The sequence below is a fragment of the Dinoponera quadriceps genome, unplaced genomic scaffold (genome assembly GCF_001313825.1).
Source record: "Dinoponera quadriceps isolate SergipeBrazil2010 unplaced genomic scaffold, ASM131382v1 scaffold46, whole genome shotgun sequence".
Classification (NCBI taxonomy): domain Eukaryota; kingdom Metazoa; phylum Arthropoda; class Insecta; order Hymenoptera; family Formicidae; genus Dinoponera; species Dinoponera quadriceps.
Genome location: NW_014554488.1, coordinates 1,171,156 through 1,196,174, shown reverse-complemented (window position 1 = coordinate 1,196,174; position 25,019 = coordinate 1,171,156). Strand labels below are relative to the sequence as shown.

The 25,019-nt window shown below is 45.5% G+C and overlaps 4 protein-coding genes across 8 annotated transcripts in view; 2 read left to right on the top strand and 2 right to left on the bottom strand.

Moving 5' to 3' along the window:
- Positions 1–8: 8 nt before the first annotated feature.
- LOC106750811 lies at positions 9–4,564 on the top strand. The gene is made up of 5 exons (XM_014631407.1): positions 9–1,231; positions 1,786–2,021; positions 2,765–3,136; positions 3,208–3,472; positions 4,219–4,564. Exons 1-5 carry the CDS (start codon positions 1,183–1,185, stop codon positions 4,491–4,493), a joined length of 1,197 nt encoding a protein of 398 aa, XP_014486893.1. The 5' UTR covers positions 9–1,182; the 3' UTR covers positions 4,494–4,564.
- Positions 4,565–4,654: 90 nt separating this feature from the next.
- Positions 4,655–8,154, bottom strand: LOC106750586. Its single transcript, XM_014631033.1, has 6 exons — positions 8,071–8,154; positions 7,885–7,974; positions 7,326–7,722; positions 6,027–6,657; positions 5,006–5,231; positions 4,655–4,913 (listed from the first exon to the last, which is right to left on the bottom strand). Exons 1-6 carry the CDS (start codon positions 8,152–8,154, stop codon positions 4,725–4,727), a joined length of 1,617 nt encoding a protein of 538 aa, XP_014486519.1. The 3' UTR covers positions 4,655–4,724.
- A 1,584-nt stretch (positions 8,155–9,738) lies between these two features.
- LOC106750977 lies at positions 9,739–15,122 on the bottom strand. The gene is made up of 7 exons (XM_014631700.1): positions 14,893–15,122; positions 14,076–14,138; positions 13,789–13,926; positions 13,321–13,482; positions 12,744–13,041; positions 12,493–12,656; positions 9,739–12,195 (listed from the first exon to the last, which is right to left on the bottom strand). Exons 1-7 carry the CDS (start codon positions 14,938–14,940, stop codon positions 11,002–11,004), a joined length of 2,067 nt encoding a protein of 688 aa, XP_014487186.1. The 5' UTR covers positions 14,941–15,122; the 3' UTR covers positions 9,739–11,001.
- A 148-nt stretch (positions 15,123–15,270) lies between these two features.
- The window catches only part of LOC106750958 (atypical protein kinase C), a 19,555-nt gene continuing 9,806 nt past the window's right edge, over positions 15,271–25,019 (top strand). The window contains exons 1-3 of one of the 5 annotated variants that reach the window (XM_014631690.1): positions 15,416–15,620; positions 17,225–17,303; positions 18,181–18,398. In XM_014631690.1, coding sequence (XP_014487176.1) covers positions 17,248–17,303; positions 18,181–18,398 — 274 coding nt within the window. In that variant the 5' untranslated portion in view covers positions 15,416–15,620; positions 17,225–17,247. Of the gene's footprint in view, positions 15,621–16,461; positions 16,842–17,224; positions 17,304–18,180; positions 18,399–21,465; positions 22,414–25,019 lie in introns of those variants that run through there. The other 4 variants (XM_014631693.1, XM_014631682.1, XM_014631672.1 and 1 more) reach the window with 4 other exon arrangements.

The window sequence follows — 25,019 nt, the reverse complement described above, 5'->3', positions numbered from 1 at the left end:
TATATATATATATATATATATATATATATACGTATATATATACGTATATATATATACCGAAGACGTTAATGGTACCTAAATAGTAGTCGATCCGCAATCCACCGATGACTTATATTCGGCACGATTACGACATAATTGTACATACGCGAGTATTTTGCAAGAAAAAGAGAAGAAAAAGGGGGAGAAAAAAAAACAGAACGAGTCACACCCGCAATTGTTAAGCGTAAGTCAGAGCTGTTACATAGGCAGGAAACAAATATACCACCGTCGTTTATATTAATTGATACAAATAAAATCAAGTTTCGAGCAAAGCGCCTGTGCGTGCCGCCTGTGTGTGTCATTGACCGCAACTTTTCGAAATTTCGCACGCGATCGAAATGCGACTTGAGATTCACGCTCGAATCTCTCCTCGCTATCGATTAATTGTGGACGGCGGAGCTGACTTCACCTCTTCCTACACACAGCATTCGATATGTTTATTTTTGAAAAAGCACAACCTTGGTATGATTATTATAATTTTTTAATTTACTCACTTTGCACTTAAGTAAGGCTGTTTTATACTGTAATCGATAAATTTTAGGAAGAATATTTTATCGGCCCCTTTTTTTCAGGAAGAATAAGCAGAATCTGTTTGTGGGTTAAAGTCCTCCCTAAAACGAACGACATCCGTTTACCGTTGCCAATTCTTATTTTATAATCTCCCAATTAATTATATTTGATTTCACGGATGTTCAAACACACACACACACACACATACAAACACAACTCCCTCGCGCGAATCGTGGCTGCGACTTAACGGTACCGATCGCGTACTTGCCGACTCCTGCGATTTTTGTCTCACCGTAGCGCTCTCTACCTGCCGTATCCAGGATTAATAATTCCCATAGAGAGCTGTCGGAGTCCTGTCGGAGGGACGACCGAAGCGACCTGAGAGAAGAACGAATCGGTCGCACCGTCGTCGCGATAAGCGTCCGCTCTCGCCACACGCATTCGTTTCGTCGACTTTTCGTGAAGATTTCTGCTTGTCTCGTACGGAATCTTTCGCGACCTCTTCGCTCTTCATCCGCCGCGCGACACGTCGAGAACGGACGCGTCTGGATCGCCGCGCGAGCAGGTGATCGAACGCCGTGCCTGGAGATGTGAAATTCCGGAGAGTGTCCTCGTGAGCGAACGGAGCGGAACATGGCCTTCCTATGCCCCGTGCGGATTCGTCGCGGCAAGAAGAAGAAACGTGAGTAGACACGACGGCGAGCGAGGACGCGCTCTCTCGCCTCTTCGTGAGCCGAGAGAGGTCGAGAGAGCCGACGGCATAGTTCGGTTCGTGAGAGCAAGCAGTTGTCACGCTCGGCTCGATCACCTGTTGCTCCGGACCGGTTATGCAGCTTCCACTCGCAGCACCGGAAAGGACCCGGTACGCCGGGTTCAAGCACCGATTACGCGCGACTTTCGATTTTTCCTCCGGCCGAAAACGCGAAACCAGCGCGTTTCCTGCGCGTGTCGTTCTCAAAGTCATTTTCACATGATCATTCGCGATCACTCGTCCGATTATGGATGCGAGTGTTCTTTGCTTCTGAAACTCTCGAGCGATGTAGCGCCGGGGAAAATCATTCTTATCGTGATTTCGGCGGTATATGTTTCACGTCACGTGTTAGCGTCACAGGGAGCTTAAGTTGTTGTTTCCTTCATTTATCCCGCGATCGATAAATTCCGAAGAGTCGTATTTATCCCTCGAACTCGCAGTTTCACCTCACACTCGTACTTATGATTATCGTTGATCTCAAATAGCCGGAACGCATAACTTCAATTTGGAGAAGGACTGCGTCGGAGGAGGAGGCACAGGGCTTGGTCTGGGTACCAGGGTTCCGGTGCCCCCTGGCCGGATAACGGGAAGCGCCAGTATCGAGACCCTCGTGAGAGTCGGCATTGAAAAGGAAAATGGGCTCTCCCCCGATAGTAAGATGGTTATCGTGCATGATTTCACCCCCTGCGTGGATGATGAGCTTCAAGTCAAAAGGGGACAGGTCAGCAATGCTTCACCGAACGTTTGCCAACGACTTTTTTTTATTACTTATACCTCATTACTGTGATTTAAATTTAATCGTCCCGTATACAACATACATTTAACATTCACACGATAGCAACGAAGCACATCTCAGAGAGTATTGAAATGTTCTGAGACGTTGTAAAGACATCTCTGAGACAATGACACCTTGTCTACCACTTTGCTTTAAAAAGTAAGCAATTCTGAGACGTTGTAAAGACATCTCTGAGACAATGACACCTTGTCTACCACTTTGCTTTAAAAAGTAAGCAATAAGCCAATTTACTAACCACGGTCGTTTGTTGGAAGAATAATAATCGACCGTGGTTGTTAGCTTACTGCTATTGTTTAAAGCAAAATTGTGGACAAGGGCTAAAATGTCTAAAGGACTGCCTACATTGGAGGTAGTAACACCCCACACATATATGCTATGTGAGATTGTGGGGTAGGAAGTAAGAGAGTTTTTTCAGTGGAATAAAACGTAACACCCCCCAGGAGTGAACGAAATAGATCATTCCCATTTTCTACTCCCTATTGCTTTATCACTCCCTTATTAGCCCCAATATTTTTCTCATTAATTATTATATGCTTACTTCCAATGTAGATGATTTTTAAAGGACGTCTCTGAGACATGCATATATTGTATGAAATTGTTTATATACTCAGAAATCATGCATTATCGAAGATGAAGTGCAATAACACGTCGGAATTTACGCGTTTCAGGTAGTGAACGTTCTTTACCGGGAGAATGATTGGGTATACGTGATAGCGGCTGACACGCGCATGGAAGGATTCGTGCCGCACTCGTATTGCGCACCGTACACGTCGCAGCTGGCGGAGCTGACGCTCGCCAGCCTGAACAACGTGAAGAAGAAGCTGCCGCGATCCAGCGAGAACGATTGCGATCTGCTAAGCACCGGTCGCCTGCAGACGACGGAGGCACAGCAGACCGACACCGGATCGGCGTCGGATTGCGAGAGCTACGCGCGCAACATCACCACCGCAGACGTCAACGTGAATCGCTCCAACATCACGCAATCCCAGAATTCCATACAGACCATATCGTCTCAGCCGGACGTGCATCCCTTCTTCAAGGTACGATTTGACGATCAGAGCGCTCATCGCAGCGAGTTAGCGGGAAGTTACACTGTAAGGCCTATCCGCAGGACCCATCGGCCGGGAGATACATCGTCCTCTACACGTTCGTAGCGCGGGACGAAAACGACGTGAGCGTCGAGAGGGGAGAATTCGTGACGGTGCTGAATCGCGACGATCCCGATTGGTTCTGGGTGCTGCGACACTGCGACGGCAACGAGGGTTTCGTGCCATCTGGTTTCGTCTATCCGGGCCACGTTCTCCATTCTTACGCAACTACCACGACGGCCACCACTGCCACGACGAATACAGCGTCCGCGGAAACTCACAGCCTAGGTCAGTGCTCGAAATTACTTGCACTTTCGAGGTGATCTCTTTGGGAGGTCTTTCTTTCCCATATCTCTTCCGCTCGCCCATCGAGCCGAGCGATTGACAGTCGCAGCGTGAAACCTCAGGATTGACAACTCAGCAAACACGATGCGTGTTAAAGACGTACTAACGACGTCACAGGTGTTATTGTTACGTCATTATGTTTGCTGCGAAATTTGTAAGACCTGAGGTGCTTCTTAATTGATGAAAAGTTTTTATCAAAACTACGGTTCTATGATTGCAGTTGTAATGGTATAATTTTGTTGATAGCGTACAAAATTAAAAGACGCAAGAAACCCGGGAAAATATGATTATATATAGTTATATAAAATCATTTATCTCGATTATATTTGCACATAATTTGCAAACAACGGAATTTTTTTTCCTTTTGTGCACATATATGATTATATACAGTCATATTATGGGCAAATTTCATATATGATTTTTCTTTTCCCGGGTGTTTCCATTCAGGGTAAGCATAGTAGTTGAAAAATCGCCTCGAAAGAGCAAGTAATTCCGAGCACTGGTCTAGATTAGCACTTTGTCTAACAATCAAGTCGAGTCTGCGAAGCAATTGAAAGAATTCACATTCCTGAAAATGTACACGTCAACGACAGAATTGGTCAAGTTCCCGGAGAGACTCGGATCGTTCTCGATCCATCCTCCACGATTATCCTACGTATAATCTAACGTTCACGGTGTTTATTTCACAGGCAAGGGCACCGGCAATCTAACAGGAAGCGAATCACTGCAGCAGAAGGGACTGCGAGATTTCCGGGACGAGACGACCGGCACGGAACTGGTGGTGCTTTACGACTACAAGGCACAGGCGCCGGACGACCTGTCGGTGAGGAGGGCCGACTGGATATACGCGGACCTAGGAAATCAAACGGTGGACGGTTGGCTCTGGGCGTACGCGCCCAAAACCCGCAAGTACGGTTTCATTCCTAAGGCGTACGCACGACCTCCCGCCATGACTAGCTTGTGACTCTCGGCGAATCTGCCTCGCGCGCATTTTTACACGTATTCATGTGCAATATAACGTTTTTTTATACGCGACGTCGGTGCCTTCATTTCCTCCTCTCGTCACCTTCGCCCACTGGTAGTTACGTCTGCTCGATTTGCATCGGTGTCTACACTCTTCCCCTGACGGTACTTACAACGTACACGGACACATCGGTGCGCACGAGTACCGGTGCGGCGAATACACGTAAGAGGTTTAATGTACAATGACATTTACATTGAGGCTGGTGCAGCCGGACGTGATGTGGCCGATCAGTCCTTCGTGGAGCACTATACAATCGCCGGCCAAGAGGACATCGCGAGGGCATTGGGCGCTTCTGAGGGACGTCACCGGGCCCGTGTACGTAAGGGAACGAAATCCCCCGTTCTCGATGCTGTCCACGGCCTGTCGTGAACCGGTTGGGCGTCATTAGGCCTGTACACCTCGAGTGTCAGACGTACTCGTACGTCTTCGTCTTACAGCAGGTCGATCGGTACCTGGATGCTGCAGCGAAGTCTGTCAGCCGACGTGTCGCCGATGTCCAATCCCGCCACCCAGGCGATGATCACGTCCTTCTCGCATTGACCTTCTCCGCCGGCGTGCATCTCCTCGCAGCAGGCGTAGCGACTGCCGTGCAAGCGCGCGGCCAACACAGGCAGCGGCAGTCGGTTTCGATATTTCAGGTTGATCTGATTACCACCGAACAGTCTCGCTGCCGAGTCTCTTGTTGTTAGAAATTTTTACGATTATGTTTACATCTCTGGCTCCGTGGTCTAACTATGAATAACAATGGCCTTTTCAGAAGCTAACCGCGGCTGTTGTGGTGACGTTTATTAATTTTTGTGGGAAGATATAAATGTTCAGTGTGCGTCGGATTGTCTCTCAGAATCAAACCTCCACACTTACCCGAGTAGAAATGCATCTAGTCGGATATATAAAGAATAACCTGAGTTCAAAAACTAGTAGCTAGCTAGTGTTAACTAGATTAAATGTTCTAGCTCGTTCATTATTGCCTGATTATTCGTTAAAATATAAAGTCAATTTTGTAATCTAGCCCTCGTCCAGTCGTTACATATCAAATATGATAGATTAAGTGGTGCTCTCCATTCTAAAATATACAGGATGTTCCCAAATTCCCGCATGCGGAGTGTACAGGGAGACTTTTATTAAAGTATACCTTCCCATGAAAATTAATAAATAACGTATCACTACAACAACAGCAATTAGGCTCTCGAAGGCCCGTTATTCCTCATAATTTACAGGATTAGTCACGCGTGTATATCACGATTGTCACGATGTACGGCACTCTTACCGGAGTTGTTTTGCATAAGTAAGGAACTTGCATGGATACGTTTCCACGAAAATATATATGTTAGATACGTAAGACGTTTTGTCAAGAGAAGCCACTCGGTTCCGTTTCTCCGTTAAGACGCGCGCATCGAGTGCACCTACATGATACAGTCCCGATTCACATGATACGCGTTCATATAGAATACGATACACGCGTGTGATACTAACGAGAGTTTTCCGGAGACCAATAAGAGAGCTAGGCATCGGCTGGAGTTGCAAGAGAGAGCTTCATAACTGACGACCAGCGTGCTCTCGGCGCCGGGCTCGACGCTGAGGATGGGCACCTCGGGATGATCGAAGAGGAAGTGATGAGTTAGCGCCGAGAAGGCGACGTTCACCGAGCAATCCAGACGGGGACAGCGGATGGGTCTGCGGGAGTAGTCAACGGATAAGCTTTTGGCCTTAATCTCGGCGTTGTATCGATCCGTGTCGTTCCTCCGCGTCGCCAGATTGCAATAGCTGTGCTGCTGCTGTTGACACTGCTCTCCACGTTCCTCCCGCGGATCGCCTCGATCACGACGATCAACTACGACGTACGAAACGGCGTTCGACATCTCCGCGTCGTAATTGAGCGTCTCGTTCGCCTCTTCGGCAGGGTGGCTCGTCCTATTGAAATTGCCGCAGGCCCATTGGTCGCGACGTGCCGGCAACAAGTGAATCTGCTGCGGCGCAGGCGGTTGCAGATACATCGCGATCGGCGAGTCGTACGTTTTTCTCGAACGCACGCGAGGACGATCGTTGTCCTCTTTACTTTGGGAGAGACAGGCGTGCGATCTTCGAGGCTGAAGGTGCTCCGCGCCTGTGAGGATCCACAATGCGTTTTCCTTCCCGCGAACGANTTTTTTTTTTTTTTTTTTTTTTTTTTTTTTTTTTTTTTTATAAGTACCAGCTGCGTTTTGAGGCAAAAGTTGAAGAGATTGAAGAGAAACGGTGTTCAGCAAAAAAAGGAGCTCAGTGGGCGCTTAGTGATTATTATTTATGACTGGTGTCCTAACAAACAAGGAACATTGAATCAATCTTTTGAAATATTGATCTTATGTGGATTTTATAAGCATTTTGTAAACATATTTTATAAATGTTTTTAAACTTTTACTTGATAATATCCTGAGGAAAAATTTCTGATATATAATTATATATAGATTGTTATATTAATATTTTTTTAATGATTTGTTACGTTAATGATTTTTTGTTTGCTGGAATATTCTTTCAGTTTCTTAATAAATTTAGGAGAATGCACCAGTGAGAAGCGATAATCATTGAGCGCTGACTGAGCTAATTTTTCCGCTGAACGTAGGTGATGATAACGATAGATCGTAGATTCTTAATAAACATTGTCTTCACTGATTAGTTACTGTTGGTGAATCAACCGGCGAAGATTCGAGAGACGGACGACTTCGCGGGTTAATTACTGTCATTATTGCGATTTCTGATAACTGTGGCTAAGTAAGATGACAGAGTTTTATTGACCTGATCGAATTGAAAACTTTCGCACGCAGCGTTGACACAGCAGATAGCCCTCGGTGTTATGCGGATTCTGCTCAGAATCGGCGATACTTCCACCGAGGTTGGCGTCGTTAACGATATCGCGGCAAATCGCGCATTCGCCGATCCGCTCATTTTCTTGGTTTCTTCGTTCGTCTTCGTCCTCTCTTTCCGCCTGTTCGTGTACTTCGTCTGTTTCTTTCCTATTTCTATGTATTACTTCCCGTACCTTCGCGTCCTCTTCCTCACTTTGATCTTCATCGATTTCCCGTTCTTCATCCTCCGTCTCGTCTCCTATAGCCTCGGTAAGGATTCCTTTCCTCTCTTGTAATCTATTATCGATGTCCGAATATTTCCGACCGAGATAAAGACAATCCGATCCCTAAAACGCGGTTATTTTCTTTGAATAAAAGATGTCGCATTAATTCAGTGGTTCATAAAAAAAAATATATATATATATATGTATAATTATATTTAATTATATATGGAAAATTCTTTCCCCGGTAATAAATCTTATGTCTATGTGCGTGCAGGAAGTGCAGACCGTTCTTTTCCCACAAATCGTCGCTATGTCAATATGCAAATCTGTGACTATAATTGAGTGAAAATCGCGTCGGGGTCGCGTTTGCAGGGACTAGAAAGCGTTCGTTCTACGATATCTTTTATCGGGAAAATTATGCGGGGGCCGTCTATGCGCGGTCTCGTGCGCGCGAAGCTCTATCGCACATGCCTTGCGTTGATTACGTATCGCGTGGTCGTCGTCTCTTGCGGCTCTATAATTGACCCTTTCGCTCTCCGTTTCTTCGCGAAGCATCTCGCCGTTTTGTCAGCAGTGCTTATCGGCCGACGCGCGATAACCTCTCGTCGATGACGCGCGTCTCCGCGATCGACCTATCCTCGCATACGACCGTTTATCCTCCGTATAATGCAAGCCTGCAGTTTCCGGTGTCTGAAACTTAACTCGCGACAAACACGCAGAATTTTTAATAGTGTGCCCCTCTTCGATTAAATTAACGTTAACGGGTGTATGAACATTTTACGATACTTTAATAATACGATTACGACTGATTATATTCGCGTCTAATGGGGAATTTCTCTTTTACAGCCAAGACGTTTCTTCCTCGTGTTCGCATTAAGTAAGCGAAAAGAGGCCATCGTGTTTCACGCGCGACTTTAGAATCCGCACAGCATTATCGTTGCTTTATAATTAAGTCTTAAGTGAAAATTCCCTGAAAGTCTAGCTGAAATTATTCGAGGAACATGATTTTGCCATCTATGTTCGATCCTCTGTATTTTCGGTCAATAATTACTCGCAAATTACTGGAACTTGAATCATTTTGTCGGGAAAACTCTGACTTCAAAATCGCCGAGAGGTCTGTTACGAAATTAACGCGAGACACCCTGTATAATGATGAACGGTTCAGCGGTCAACTTACCCGTTGCAAAGAGAGCTAATCTTCCTTCGTTGAAGATTAAAACGATATGGTTGAAAGCAGATGTATTTTACCGGCGAGATGGATTTCTTAATTTCCTAGTTGGCTCGCGATGAGAGAGTTTTTCAACGGCCGACTGAGAGTCCAATTGACGAGCGTTTGTACGAGTTTCCCGATTCGCTGTAATTTAGTCCGAGGAAATTTACATTCGTCAGCCAGAAAATGCTCGATACGCACGGTATTTAGATCAAAAATATGAGGCCATCTTGACGTCTCGGAGAACAAAGAAACAAGTTACAAAGATATCAGCGCAACAGCGTTGTAAGAAAATTCCATACCCGGTGCATCATGTGTTAGAGATCAAAATTCAATTTTTATTGTTAAAGTCCGTCTAATTTATTATTAATTTGTGTTTAATCCTCTAAAATTACATTGGCGTGATGGGTATCGTTTTTATATCAATTTTGAAGAAATATTGATTAATCCCAGGCTCGAATCTTAATTATAAATTAATGCGATCTTAAGGGTTTTTAAGTTATTATTTATAATTGCAATTATATTTTAATAATTGTAATTATATTTTAATATGTATATATATATAAGATCAATGCCTATTTGGCTTACGATTTCGATCCTCCGTTGAGTATTGTGGCGGCTCGTAGCGGAGACTTCAAAACTAATAAAGATGATTTATCCGAGTATCAAACTTCATTTAGCTGAGACTCAAACCTTATTAATTGTAGAAGTCAAGGGTAAATCAGAAAGACTTTATTTTCAAATAGTATGACAAAATACAGTAATTATTTTATGAATTAATTATTTAACTTGTGGGGAAATGTACTAGAAAATGCAGATAATAACTGGCGTGAATATCTCCAGTTGTATATTTAACAAAAAATGAATATAAATAATGTTTTTCAACGTCGCCTATCCGCAATGTAAAGATAATGAATAGACACAATGAATACTTGTTAAGAAACGTGTTTTATTAAAAAAAGCACATATTAAAAGAGATTAGAAAATAGTAAACGACACGACGCCTGCTAATTATTGATGGCAGGTGTAACGCGTAAATTGTAAATGATCGTAGATTTACACTTAATCCGTACGTGTCTGTGTGAATTTTTTACTGATCGAGTTCGAGCTTTTCGCATTACTGCGCGCAATCAAGTGAATTTACAAACGAGATATTAATATCTAATTAGTCTGCGAATATACATATGATCAATCATACGTAATGATTAACCGACGTATAATTAACCAACCTTAATCTTATACGCGCAATGCGTATGACTGGCAACATAGTTGCGGAAACCAATCTTATGACATTTCAGCTTTTGTATAAGGTTTTAAAATTGTCGCTTAAGGGGTTATATACATCCGAGAAGCTCAAAAACTCCCAATGTTTGAATTTTTCTGACCATATTATTGACTTTATAAAGATGTCCTTTCGAAGGATGATTCTTCATATTTTTATTTTCATATTATATGAAGGAATTACATTACAAAAAGTTTATATGTAACGCTGTTTTCGTGAAGCTCGTTTATCGCTAATCGGCGCCCAAAATATCTTGGGAATTTCTCGGAAATATTGAACCGATTTAGTTGTAGTTTTGCATAGATATTTTTAATATGATTATCCAGTCTTTGCCGTATGATTTTTTTTATATCTATTATAGTTTTTTTATAAACCAAAAGATAAATTTTGGGTGAAAAATTGAACTTTTGACTTCAAATATTAACAACTTTGTCAAATGTTAATATCTTAGAAATCAGCTACGACAAAGACTAGTTTTATTTATCTACTTTAACAGATTTTAGATTTATTTGTTTCAGAGATAAATGGTGTCGGAGACGTCTAGGCGCTAAGAATGCCAATTAATAATGACAAAAACTTTACGGAAGCGGTAAGTGTTCATAACATATCAACTTCTTGTAATGAGCTTCATATATGGGCTTCATATAAATAAAAGTATGAATAATCATCTCTCAAAAGGACATCTTCAAAAAATCAATAATGTGGTCAGCAGAAAAATTTAAACATTATGGAGTTTTCAAGCCGCTCGGGTATACGTAGTCTCCTTAAATTACGACGTCCCTGCTACAACCTTTCATTGCGCATGTGAACTTCTTAACGATATTAACAATTCTCTACTTACACGCGTCAAACATAAGAGTTGTTTATCACAAGAATAATAACTTATCTTATCTCTAACTTGTTCTTGTACTTATTTCTTAACATTGTCCGTCTTTATCCCCACATTATCGTTGACCAACTTGTGTCTCACGTACGCTAATCTTTCCGCACTGATCGCTTGTATATCGCCCAGACGGGAATTATCTAGCAGCGTCTTCAGGTTCTGTTTACTGTCCAAATCAATCATGCTGCAACTCTTACCTCTGATCGCCGACAAGGTGGACGTTCGTCCGAAGAGTGACAATAACGGTAACTCTTTGACATTGGCGGTCTTGACGATGAACTTCTTGACGGCTGACCGCTCGCCGAGTCGTTGACCCGTTATTATTTCACTATCCGACGAGTCGGAGGATGACGTTAGCGAACCCTTCAGTTTCACCGGACTCGAGTTGGCACTGCACGATGCGCTCTTTTGCGGAATACTACAGCTAGATCGTGTTGGCAATAACGTGGCATCGTCCTGCGTGTTCGTAGAATATCGGATGACGCCTTGCGGCAAGTTGGCGGGAAAGAACTCGACGTTACGAATAGTAGCTTGCGTGCAAGACAAACTCGTAAGTTGCGAGCGGCTCTTACTGACTAAGTTATCGCTCGTATCACCGCAATCATCTCTTTTTAGTTCATCATTTGTGTCAACGTCGTTGGTAACCCCGATGTTCCAGCTGCTCTGAGTTGTCCTGCCTTTGACGTCGAACTGAGAGATTCTGTTTGGCACGTATTTCGTCATATCTACGCTCGCAGCTTTCTTTGTGATCTTCCTGTTCTCGAAATTGGACGTTCTCCTGTTCACTGGGCTACTGCTCAGTGATTTCGAGATATTGCTCTTCATAACGACTTTCGACGCGGGACTGCGTAGTGTCGTCATGGAATCAGCCGTCGACGACGATCTCGGCAAGAGCGACGGCCCGTCAACCGATGCGTCTTTTTCGAGAAGTGCCGGATTTCTCCTGGTCGATCTTGAAAGTTGGCTCAAACTTTGCGCGTCCGATTGTCCAGTGGATAAGAAATCGTAACACTCTCCGCTCATTTCGCCGGCGTCCGGTAGGTTCGCAGAACTAAGCGCGTTTTCTCGCTCCTTGACGTACAACGGGTTCTCGAGCGATAAGCGATTTAGTTTCTCCATGCTGGCTTGCAGCTCCAACTCCCATTGCGTAAACTTGCTCTCGCTACCGTCTACAGATCTCTTGTCGAGTTTCTCCGCGTCTTCCTTCATTGAACAGGGTTTCTGAAAAATTCCAGGCGGATAATAGCATTTTGCAATTACGACTCTTTGTGTTACAGACAATTGTTAAATCGAACCAAGCGAGGCGACAAAACGAGCAAGTGTGAGTCAAAACGGAATAAGCGGTGCAGGCAATTGGAAAAATGGTGATGTTTCTACCGAGAATAAAATACTGAATACTCCGAGAATTCAAAAGATGTTGGTTACTGATGAGGTTACTGTTAAAATTTAGACATGTTAGAGAAAAGAAAACGACTATTAGTACGACTATTAGACTACAAGTTAGTATATCCTACTAACTTCGATATTGTGTAGTTTTTCGTTGTTCCTGCTTTCATTACACCTAATGGAGGATATTTTACGACTGTCGGAAGCACTGAACTCATTTTCACGCTTCTGACATGTATCGGAACCGATTAGCTCGGCGCCAACACCAGGTTCTCGCGGTCCGTTAACCACGATATCTAAAATGCAAATGTTACAATGTCAAATGAACAAGTATACGCGCAGTCTCGTCGTGCATATCTCGTACAAAATATAAGCCGAATTACCATAATCTCTTCGTTGCTGATGTATTTGATTACTGATTTCCTCTAATGTCCGGAGACTCGTCGCGTAGTTGCGTTTGGCTTCCTTGACAGTTTGCTGCAGGTGCTCCACTCTCTCCTTCTGCGTTGCTAGCATCTGATCGCACTGAGTCTTCACCTCGAAATACGGCCGTGCTTTTATTATCGAGCGTCGATGCTTCTCTTCCAATTGCACCAGCTTCTTTTCAGCGTCATGAAACAACATTGCTCTCCTATGATGTTCCCGGCCGCATTCAGCTTTTTGATTGTCCGCGTCCATCACCTGTGGATAGAAGATGTCAGGTTTTACTTCTTCTTTATTATCATATTACAACAACACTTTCAACCCGAGAATCAACTGTTGTTGCTAAATTGATCAACGGAGGATGTAATTAAACCGACAGACAGACGGACGAATAATGCGAATGAACGAAACATAAACGACGTCGAGAGATTTTCATCGGTGGCTTCGAATGTTTTATCACTCCAGAGGAGGATTGCTATCGAACGTGTAACGTGATTACTACGTACGCGGGCTGTGGCGTTCTACTCTGGTGCTTACTTTAATAGTAGCATGATTGAGCATATCCTGCCAGGCCTGGTCGAAATTCCACTCGTGCTGGTGCGACATGAATCGCGCCTCGGCCAGAGCGACCGTCTCCTTCGCGGCCGCGTGAATTTCGCTGGCTCGTTGAAATAGCTGCGCCTGTTGCTGACATTGCACCTGTGAATCGCATGAGAGAACGCATTGTTCGGCGTAAGTAACAACTCATTGCAATGAACTGTACGTAGTAACGTGCGTAATGTGAAATAATTACGGTATTAATTGATATGATACAATAAGATTTTCACCAATGATATGAAACAATACTGAATAAAGAAACGACAGATTATATACATTAGTGTGTACGCTTAGTATTTTTTTTTTATATAACAAATTCTGCATATTTTATCATTTCTAATTTATTGTGTAATCCAAGAGATTTTTAATATCAAATTGAGGAGTTACAAGGTTTGAGTAGGTTTCTACCTGAGCTTGACGGGCCATCTCTAATGCTTCGTAATAACATCTTGCCTTCTCAATACAACTAGTACCTAACTTATCAGTAATTTCTTTCAGCCGTCTTGTTGTGTCAGAAAGAAGCTGCCTAAAAGCAGTGTGAGCTTCCTAAAAATTAATCATAATTATATTGCAACATAAACTTTCTATTAAAACACTATTATATATGTTTCTCTGTGCAAATTATACATATATGTGCATTTACTTAAGTTTAAATTATATATATATATATATATATATATATACGTATATCTTACATCCAATTCAGTTTCCAGCTTATTAATATCATCTGTTGCATTGTTCAAGTTCTCCAACTCAATCTAAAATAAATTAGTTTGCCTTATAACTCTCGTATATTATCTAACATTTTGCTCGTCTGTCTTTGTATGTATTTTACATACAATTTAAAATAATGAAAAATTTATCACCGGTATAAGTTGTTACTTTGAATCTTTTCAGTCATGAACAGCATTATATACCTAAATCATTATCACGTGCCCGTACTCGGCTTAATCTAAGGAATGTTATCTCGGATCTCTAAGGATCACCATTTCCTTACTTCGATCGTTACCGACAATCGTAGTAAAGTATTAAAAAAAGAAACGTATTTTGGATCAGGTATAACAAAGACAGGATTGTCGACTAAATATCGTCTCGTTGTCGACTTCACAATCCTTACGTTCCAAACGTGTCGTATCAAAATACAAGAAGAAGAACGCCGTCTGGCAACACATGTGCAAAGCGGACGCTGCGTCGCTTCTCCACACGACGAACCACCATCGGAGCGATGCATCTCGCCACCCCCCCCTTCCACCGACAAAGACGCGCGCGATCAATGATCTCCCATGGATCTCCGAGAGCGCATCTCGTTCTTATACGCGCCGAAGGAAGGAAGGAAAGTGAAAGCGAAGTGGGACAGTGTACCAGGCGGTGTTAGGCACTACGGCCGAACGACGAGTCGACGAAGGAACATAACCTGAAGACGCGCGTGTAGAAGGCGCGCGCGCGAACATACGACCGACAGGCATTTCTCCAGGCGGAATAGACGCCGGAAAGAGACGCGCCGAGGATTACCTGTATGCGCGGATCTAACGCGCTCTCAGCGTCCTCCGCGGCGTCCATCCTTCGGCTGATGCGGCGTTTTCTGCGCCGTCGAGCGATGTCAACTCATGATCGTCCTCGGCCCAACGCGACAGTGTGAATCCTGACGAGGCCCCGCGAGAACGCACTTCCTAGTGCATCTTCAAGCGTGACGATGCGCAATCGCGACGCAGTCGCTCATGTTTACGTCCCGAGGCATTTTTCAAGCCCCTCCTCCCGCGACTCGAATTCTATTTAAAGCGTCCGAGCGACAAACATAGCTTCACAACGACGGCTCCGAAGATCTTGGACGAAAGAGAGAGAAAGAGCGAGGAAAAGTAATGCGAACGACAAGCCGCGCGTGTCGAGACTATCTACGGAGATGAGTGTCGCCGACTAGATCGCTGACGCATCTCGATGATGCGTCTACACCCGCATCGCCGGCTACTGCGACGCCCTCCTCCATTGGACTGGCCCAGCCTTTCCGATGGAACCGCCAATAGGCCGGCCATTGCGCGACGCCGCTCCTGCGGCTCGTTCGAATTTCGCGCGCGCCTATCGGACGTGCGCGCCCTCTCGATCAGTAATCCCGCCGCCTCAATTGTCGTCCAAGTTCAAACACGCCGAGAGGTTCGTTCAGCTCGTTCGAATCAGCTTGATACTACTTCGATGCGTTGTTCTTGTTTCAATTACGGGACACAACTAAGTCACATATTTGACAGGTATGTACAGGACGATAGAATAGAATATAACGAGCCTCAGATCTATATTGTGAACTCACTTTTGTCAATAAAAGTGCCTTAAATGTGGCTTCTCGGCTATAATCACCCAGCGAGAAATGAATATTTAATCGACGTCGATTCGACGTAGGTTCATTTCTCGCTGGCGGCTTCTGAGTCACTTTTAGAGGTGCTTTTATCGGTAAAATGAATTCAGTATATGGATTTTGGAGTTTTGTTTTGTAAGATTTATTTATACATAAGATATACTTTAGACGTTACAATTCATTTATATGTATACACGGAATAACATCGACACACAGTGTAATGAAGTTAATATCTTTCTATACTTTCTGTTTCGTTTCTCGAAATTCAAATTATCATGATGACAGTTGTATTGCTCACGCTTTTTTACATAATCAGTAAATATCAATGATACATACGTCCAGAAAATTCATTTAACACTTAGTTATATTGCGTGTTAAGTTAGTTACACTCGCTTGTCATGAATTTTACGGATGCTTATCTAGTTATTTTTTCGAATTGTGAGCGTTTTAGAAACGTAAACGATAAAAGGCCCGTTTTCTTCCGTTGAAGTGGCTGCACTAATTGCTACTAATTCTCTTTTCTTTCTTCTATCAGGTCTCAACTATATATTTGTCTCTTTTTAAATTCTAAAAGCGTTCATTACTTCAGCGAGAGAGAACAGACGTAGAATATAATAATTTAAATCAAAGCACTTCTCTCTATCCCTCTTTCTCTCTTCTTTGGAATATACGACGCGAGAAGATCGCGTCATCTAGCATGAAGCTCGCGCACTAACGGCGACAGCGAATACGTAAGTACAGTCAGTGTACGTATACTGCACCATTCCCTAGGCTGGGAGTTCGCGATTTTCAACCTTACGTACGTATACGTGTAAGGTTGAAAATCGCATAAAGTAATTCTTGTTGTAACGATGGGGATTATAATGGCCCTGGTTGCAATTTCGATCTTATGCATACATAAGGTTCAAAATCGTATACTCTCGATCTAGAGAATAGCACGCATACATGACGCCGACTGTACGCACGACGAGCCAGCTAGTGACTAACAAACATGGCGATTGCCAAGTAACAGTTCATCGCGGTGAGTCACAGAAGCCATGCACGTAAACCAGCCTAATTGACAGTAAAAGTAGAGCTCAATTGTCACGTATCTGGCCTGATTGACGGTCGCGCGACGGTAAGAACTGGCCGTTAGTCGATCGCCGTTCGTCGAACCTCGTTTCCGCGTCGCGAGACCTGTATCTTTATCCGGAGATAACTCCTTATCCAATATCTTAGCCTCTTCTAATTTTTCGTTCGCTTCCCTGTTTAACGCTAGAACGAGAATATTAACGAGCAGTTTCGTGTGAAAATCGGTACGATCGGACGTTCGGGGTGACTCGTTAAATCGTACACCAAACTTCATATCGTTAAAACACACGGGTATCTCGAACACGTTGAGATATTTACAATGTTCCCTTCGCTGCGTTACTGTGTGTTGAATAAAATGACACTGTGATAGAGTGTAATTTCGGATTGAGCTGAACGAGCTGATTTCACACGGCTGAACTGTGTTTTCAGAATAGGAAACCATCGCTCCGAAAATGCCTACACAGATGACAGAGAACGATGACATTCGAGTGAAAATTATATACAATGGGTAACTCACATATTGCTACAAAGACTGTTATAGTTTACGAAGCATTCCTCTCCGAGATATACTTGTGTTCACATTTGCCTTTAATTAAAAGTGCAATGCATTCGATAGGTTTATTCAGTACTAATACTGTTCACTAAACGCACAGTGAGCTTTTGGATTGGGTTAATTTGGGCTTGATTGGTTTATCTTGACCAAATATGCGTTGACTAAAGTTGCATTCAGGAAGTACAACCGTTGAGTGAACATTTAACATCACTGGAAATGTTCCTTTAGACTATAGATCTAAAAAAATATCTCAATCAAAAGTGATAATCGCTCGACAGTTGCATAATTGTGTTTCCTGATTGCACTCCAAGTTCGAAAACTCACCGTTGTAGTACTGAATGCATGCAATATTTTATTTCATCACTTTGTATCACATTTGGGGATTGTTTTTTATTTGTATTCTCTCCACAACAGTTGAATCATCAATATTCGATATAATGCGTTAAAGGTTAATGAAAGTGCCCCACCTAGAAGGATGAATCGGATTAGGCTGAAACTTGATATACAGAGAAATAGAAGACTCAAGACCAAATGATCACAGTTCATTGGCAAAACAACCATGGGTTAATACAGGATAACCTAAATGTACTACTGAGGTCATGTATTTTTGAGGACAGGATGAATGTGTCCCATAACTTGGGACCCAATCGGATATGTCCTTCTGAGTGGAGCATTTTCAACGTCTCTTGGTGTATCTGAGAATAAATACGTGATACTACGCAAATTTTTTCAAGCGTAACTTAATAGAAAGATTGAAGAAGCTTGCCGGACGTGGCAAGCCAGATGCGTGTAACTTTCTCACAGCTGATAACTCATAATTTTCTCACATTAGAGAGGTGCAAATCACGTACATCACCGCTGGGATCTCGGTGGACACGTTGCGCGAGGAGATGCGGACGATATGCGGCTTCGACATGCGACCGGAGTCGCAGTTCACTATGAAGTGGGTGGACGACGAGGGCGACCCTTGCAGAATCACCTCGCAACAGGACCTGAACGAAGCCCTAAGGCTGTACGAGCTCGAGAAGGACACAGAAATAACGATACACGGTCAGTACGTCATTCACGGCCGTAGTAGATGTCGGCCTCGTAGTTGCGTCTTGTGTGTTTGTGTGTGTGTGTGTGTGTGTGTCGCTCCGTTTTAGGTGATGCAATGGTGCGAGCGATCGTGCACATTAATCGTATGGAAACTACGCGTTCGATCAGTTTCTTGCATGTTATGATGCTTATATAATTAAAAATGACGCGAATCGTGCATTAGCGGCTGGCGTTAGTTTGATAAACGCAAGCGTACGTGACGAGCTAATTTCCGGTAACGGGTGCATCCGCTTTCGGTACTCTCTCAGCGTTTCGTTAATCGCGCCGCCGCATCGATTAGAAATCACCTACATGTTCTACCGAGGTGAGAGAAATATACAACACGTATGAAATAAACATCGACGCGTTCGTTTTAGCCGAACATACTGTTAACACACAATTAATGGATAATATACCAACATTATAACGTACGCTTTCCACACGATAGCGCTGTCGTTAGTGCGCCTTGAGTAATGACACGTCGGCGTATCGGCAACGCTCTCTCACCTTATCGGTAGTTTATTGTCGATACAAGTCGTTGGTTATCAGCGTATCGAATTTCGCGCGAAACACCATCAGGGCCGACCCTGCTGTTTATTTGATGCACATCGATCGATTTATCAGTCACGACGCCGCGACAGATGATAGCATCCTCAGATCGCGCGCGCGCGCGTGTTTATATTCACGGGGATTCTGCAGTCATGCGGAACGTGACATGACTTAGAGATTCATCCAGCCTGGGGTACACCTAGGAGATGACTCTATATAGGAGTCATTTGCGTGACAGTAGGATACTTCTGGGGAGACAGAACGTGTCGTGTTCGCGCATACATTTCCGGCCCGGAGGATTCGACTCGCCTTTTGTCGCCCCTCTTTGCGCGAAGCTTCCACGCGCAAAAGCCGAACCCTTTGACGCGGAACGACAAGCTCTTTGAACCTGGAGGATTCGTAAGAGTCAGGTGTAGAGACTGATCATCGCGTTTTCCGATCCTCGGGAACAATTGGGAGTACATTTCATACCTAGAGGAGACTTTCATTCAACGTACAAAGGAGAATTCAACATTGAGCGAATTTCATAGGAAAGATAATATTTATTATGAAGATAATATTATAAATTTGACGAGTCGACGTGAGCGACGTCGATCGTCGGGAAATGTTAATTGGCGAGCGAGCGAATTCGTGCAAATTTTCGCAAATAACACTGACAGGCAACGAGAAGATACTCGGAGGAGATTTTGCCTTGTTGAAACTAGGACTGTTATTTTTGACAACCTCGAAGATTCTCGGAGCTGTCAAGAGAATTCGAAGCTACGGAGTTAATTTCGAAGATTCGAACCTTTGAGAAAAAAACTTGAAAGTTAACTTCGAACCTGCGAATCTTCGAAGTTGTCAAAAATAACAGCCTTAATTGAAGATCTTTTTTTGTTCAACTTGAAGCCACTCGGGTTCGGAGAAACGGAGATTTTCACACCGACTATATCGCTCGCGTTCAAAACGAGATTCTTCTGGGGACCTAAATTAGAGGCTCCATTCTGCAAGTCAGTAGCAATTTCTTAATGAAAATCAACTGAACTTTTTCTGGAGACTTTAACTGGAGGCTCCGTTTGAAAAAATCAATAACGATCTCGTAGTGGAGATCGACGGAAGGTCGCGGCCGGTTTTGCTCGATACGCTCGAAGTCAGCCATCGTCGCGCAATATTGACAGAGTGGAGTCTCTCGGCTTCTCGATGCGCGTAAAGCGCTAGCCTTTGTAAACCCACACGTGCGTTCGACATCAGCTGTAGCAGCAGCGATAGCAGTGACCGCGGCGGCGATAAGCAACGATGATACCACATGTTGTAACGGGAGAACAAGGAAGGATCAACTGGGCGGAGGACGAAGGACGGGAGGAAGGTGCGAAGGCGACGAATTGAGAGGTCGGGCGGGCGGGCGCGAGGCAGGACGAAATTCACTGAGCTCGGTAGGAGAAATGGAAGGAAAACCGGTGGGAAATAAAGTAGAACTGAGAGAGAGCGCGGAGTCTGTCGCGCCGCTCCGGGGACGAAATTATCTGCCTCTCTCCGAGAGAGGCGAGAAATGCGAGGGAACACCCTTTGACAGGGAAGAAATCGAGTCAACGAATGAGAAAAGCACGGATGCGCCGGGTAATGCGATGCAAGTCGGCGCAGCAGCAGCGAAGTTAGCGCGAAGACGGTGAGAGAGATCGAGGGGAAGAATCGCTGGATGATCAGCGCTGAAACTGCAAAAGCATTAAGAAGAAAAAGAAAAGGAAGAAGAAGAAGGACAAACGGAGTTGTAGGAACAGAGGTAGAGCTCGGGGGAGAGGTCTGAACCTGTGAGTGGATACAGGCGCGGGACCGGTCGACGGCGAGGAGACGACGGAGGACGGCACACCGCCTCGGCACGATCCGCGTTTGCGCGATTCGGTCGGTAGCGCGCGCCGGGCGGCGACGGCAGCGGCGGCGGCGGTTAACGCATCTCACCGCGGTAGTCGATATCCTTGCACGGGCCGATCAGCAAGGGCAACAACGTCGCACCACACCGTCGCGCCTGGACTTGCCGTGAGATCGCGATTCGGGTTGGCTCGTTGAAGTCGTGGGAGGAAGTGTCGATCGCGGACGAGAGGGAAGTTGTGCCGGAAGAGGCCTGGTTACCGGAGAGAGAAAGAGAGAGATCCCTCCTCAATACGGGCCTCTTCGACAGGTCGTTAGCTGCGAAGGAGTTGCGTCATCGTGTCGGTAGACAAGTAGTATTCGCGATAGTCGTCGGCGCGCTTGGCTCGGCGAATAGAGAGAGGTCGCAAAAGAGGCGGTAAACTAGCATCGATCGAGCTGGTGATTCGTCGTCGCATGCTCATCCCGGCTCCTGCAAGAGGTCGACCGCGCTGGTGAAGGAGACCGAGGGAGATAGACAGAGGCAGAGAGATTGAGAGAGAGGGAGAGGAGACGAGGGAGAAAGAAAGAAAGAGGGCAAGGCGCAAGCTGACGGAAGAGAGACGGGGTAGAGAGTGGCGGCGGGGCAGGAAATCGGTAGAGAGAAGAAGAGAGAGGGAGAGAGAGCGAGAGAGCGCGAAAACAGAGAGAGGCGCGGCGAGGCGATCTCGCGCGCGCGGGTGGAGCGATAAAGGATACACACACCGGTGCGATAGAGGTAGGCGAGGCAAGCACGGCTAAATTCGCCGCTGCAGAATGGCGTGGGGCTACTGGAGCGCAACTTCCGTCAGCGATCGGGGTCGGTCACCTCGCCGCGAGAAGGACAAACAGCAACAGCACCAGAGCCTGCATCAGCATCAACAGCAGCAGCAATCACAACAAGTGTACCAGTCGCAGGCGGATCTGGCGCAGAGCACCTACGGCGTGCAGCAGGCAGAGCTCGCAGCCGGCCCCGGCTGCGCGGTCGCGGTGGTGGAGGAGCCACCCTGCAGCATGATGATCCAGGGTGGTTCCTTCTACTCGTACTCGGCGGCGACGGCGGCTGCCGCCGCGGCCAGCCGCCGCATCACCGGCGCCGAAGGCGGCCCGTCCTCCTCCACCACGTCCACCGGTATCCAGGTGTTGCCACGGGAACGGCACATCAGACCCGGCACGAGCGCGTACGCACCGCAGTCGCCGGGTAGCGGCGACTCCGCCGAATACGAACAGCCTATCGTCGCGAGCGGCATCATCCGCGGCGAGATTTCGCCGCCCCGCGGCGGCACGCCGCACGACGACATCTTCGCCCAGCCCGGCACCTCCTCGTCCTCCTCGTCCGTCCGGCCGAAGCCGCCGTTACCGTGCGAGCCGTGCGAGGGCATGGAGGATCTGCCCGACGTCGAGCTCGAGGAAGTGCATCACAACGCCGAGCTGATATACGCCAGTCGCGGATTAGGGACTACCGCAACGTGCCGCGTGCACGGCCCGTGTAACCCGGAGTCCGCGCCCTCGATGACATCGCTGCTGGACGAGCATGCGGCCTCGTCGCAGTTCCAGTTCAACGAGATCACCTGGGGTAGGTGGATCGTCGCGTTCGTCGTCGTCGATTGACGACGACGACGGACGTTTCGGCGGTCTCGGGCTGTTTCTCAGGGCGAGTCTGGTCCCGCGGGAGCGCCCTTCGCGCGCGCTGCGAACAGCTTCATTCCCCCCTCTCTCCCTCTGCTAACTCGCCTCCGCCCCGCCGCTCTGCTCCGTATTCGTCGTATTTCTTTAATGCGGCGCGCGCGTGATCTAGGTCAAAGTTTGGCTTGCCAGATAACGTTTTTGTGTGTCCGCCTTCGGTGCACATTCCCAGCGACGCCCGATGCGCATTCCTAGAAAAACGCGCTCGGAGCGGAGAGGAGAGACGTCGCTTCGACGACGACATTTGTTAACGCGGATGTCCGCCGCCGCCGAGTCTCGCCGGCTTTGCTGTTGTTGACAGTTGACGGCGTCGACGACGACGGCAATCTGGAGACCGTAGGCGACATTTAGCGCATTGCAGTAATATAAAACTCCCTAAGTCGGTCACGTGAATTAATTATCGCGATTTTGTCCTCGCTGAAATAAAACGGTGGAGATTAGTGATCGAGTCGCTTGGTCGTGCGGTACAACGTGCGGTTTTTTTTTTCTCTCCACTTTCCTTTCCACGTCGAGCGCTCAAATTCGGATCCGCGATAGGTGACAGTGAGCTTTCAGTCTTTCGCAATGAGAAGCAATAAGATGTAACGTCGTTGCTGGCGAAAGGCGTTTCCCGCGCTGCCGAAAGTCGCAATAACGCGTAAATCTCAGGCATCGCGACGCCTGGCAGTATGCGGGAAACGCTTTTTTATTGGAAATTCCGTTACAGTTTAGTGTTTAGAACAAAAGGCTGAAGACTCGGATCGGACCTACTGTGGATCCAGACTAATGTTCGCTGGATGGAGAAAGGCTCTCTCTCTCTCTTTTTCTCTTCTCGTTGCTTCTCAATTAACGCTCGTCGTGCTTCATTTCGTAGTAGCGCTGTTACTGACGACGCAATTTGACGCATTGCTATATCCGTCGCCACCTTTCTCATTGAGCGAGAGACTATTTCTTTGATATGGCGCGATCACAAGTGAGATGCAATCGGGGAGTCCGTAGACTCGTTAGGACCTGTTGTACAATGCGTTGTATGTTGGAATGCAGTCGATAGTCCAAACGAAGAGAACTCGTTTTCAATAAATAAATTCTCTCATTGTGTCGTTGGCTGCATTCCGGCATTACTTATCGTGTAACAAGCCTAAGGCTGGATCTACAATAGGTGTAGTAAGTTTTAACCTTAGAACCGCGACAATTTGGATCCCTCTCAGAACCGCGGGTGGGTCACGTTTGACTCACCTCATTCTTTGTAATTATCCATGAATTTTTTTAAACTTTGCAACATTAATTATTTTATGATAAGAAAGACTTCCCAGTGATGAAAATCTAAAAAAAAGTGGGAAAAAAGAATCTAAAGTTTGGTTTCTCATTTTCCGGTTAACTTGCTGTTTATAATTTAATAATAACTCAAACATTATATTTTTCTATGGTTAAACTGATGATTTTGTAGCATAACTTTTAAAGATTAATGATTAAGCATGATTAGAAAAACATAATGTTTACATTATCATCAGGTTGGGCCTAAACCATAAATTAAACAGAAAATGAAAACCGAATAAAAAATAACTTAGTCGCGGTTCTAATGTTAAGCCGTAAAAAATTGACCAATCACAATCTATTATTCTTCTCACGTTCGATTGTCATTGGTCAGTTCTTTACGGCTTAAGGTTTACTACACCTATTGTAGACATAGACTCTTAATGAAGCCGAATGAAGGAAGGAAGAAAGAAAGAAAGAAAGAAAGAAAGAAAATAATCGTGTTGTTTACAAACTGCACGCAACAAATGCATTATTACATGTATCGCAGCGAACGATGCTCTTTTATTTATAACTCGCAAGTCAGCGATAAAGGCGATTCATTATCAGCGTATTGCGCGTCGACGATAAATATTCTCTCTCTCTCTCTCTCTCTCCCCCTTGTAACTCATCGTTTTATCGGCAAACACGACAAATGTCGTTGCTCGATGTATCGCGGGGACGTGAATCAAGACTTTTTCCGCGTGCCGGTGTCCGTTCCTCCGCCCCCGCCGATGAAGTTTTAAGTACGATCCCCCCCCTCCCCCCCTGTTACCTTCTCTGCCCTCGCATATGCGCCAGGGTGCACTTGCGGTACCTACCATTATAGATCGTGCTTCTAGGCTGCACGTTGCGTATATGTGCATCCCCATACTTCGTCGCACCGTAGGGGAGCGTATCGTATTGTCTTTATCGCTCGTGTCATCGATCCCCCGCGATAATTAGTCCATGAATATTTCAAGAAATTGCTCTTTCTCTCCCCTCCCCCCCCCTCTGTCACTATCTCTATCTTTCTTTAATGCTCTCTCCCTCCCTTGCTCGTTCTCTCGCTCTGTCTCACACACTTCTATACACGCCCCGCATCATTGATATGTGTCTGCGGTGAGCCGCGGTCTCGTAACGAACGATTTGATTACGTACCGAGAGCGCCGTGTTGGCCTCGTTTAGCGAACCCACCGTTGCGATCGTATGACATGCATCGCGTTGTCTCTCTCCCCCCCCCCC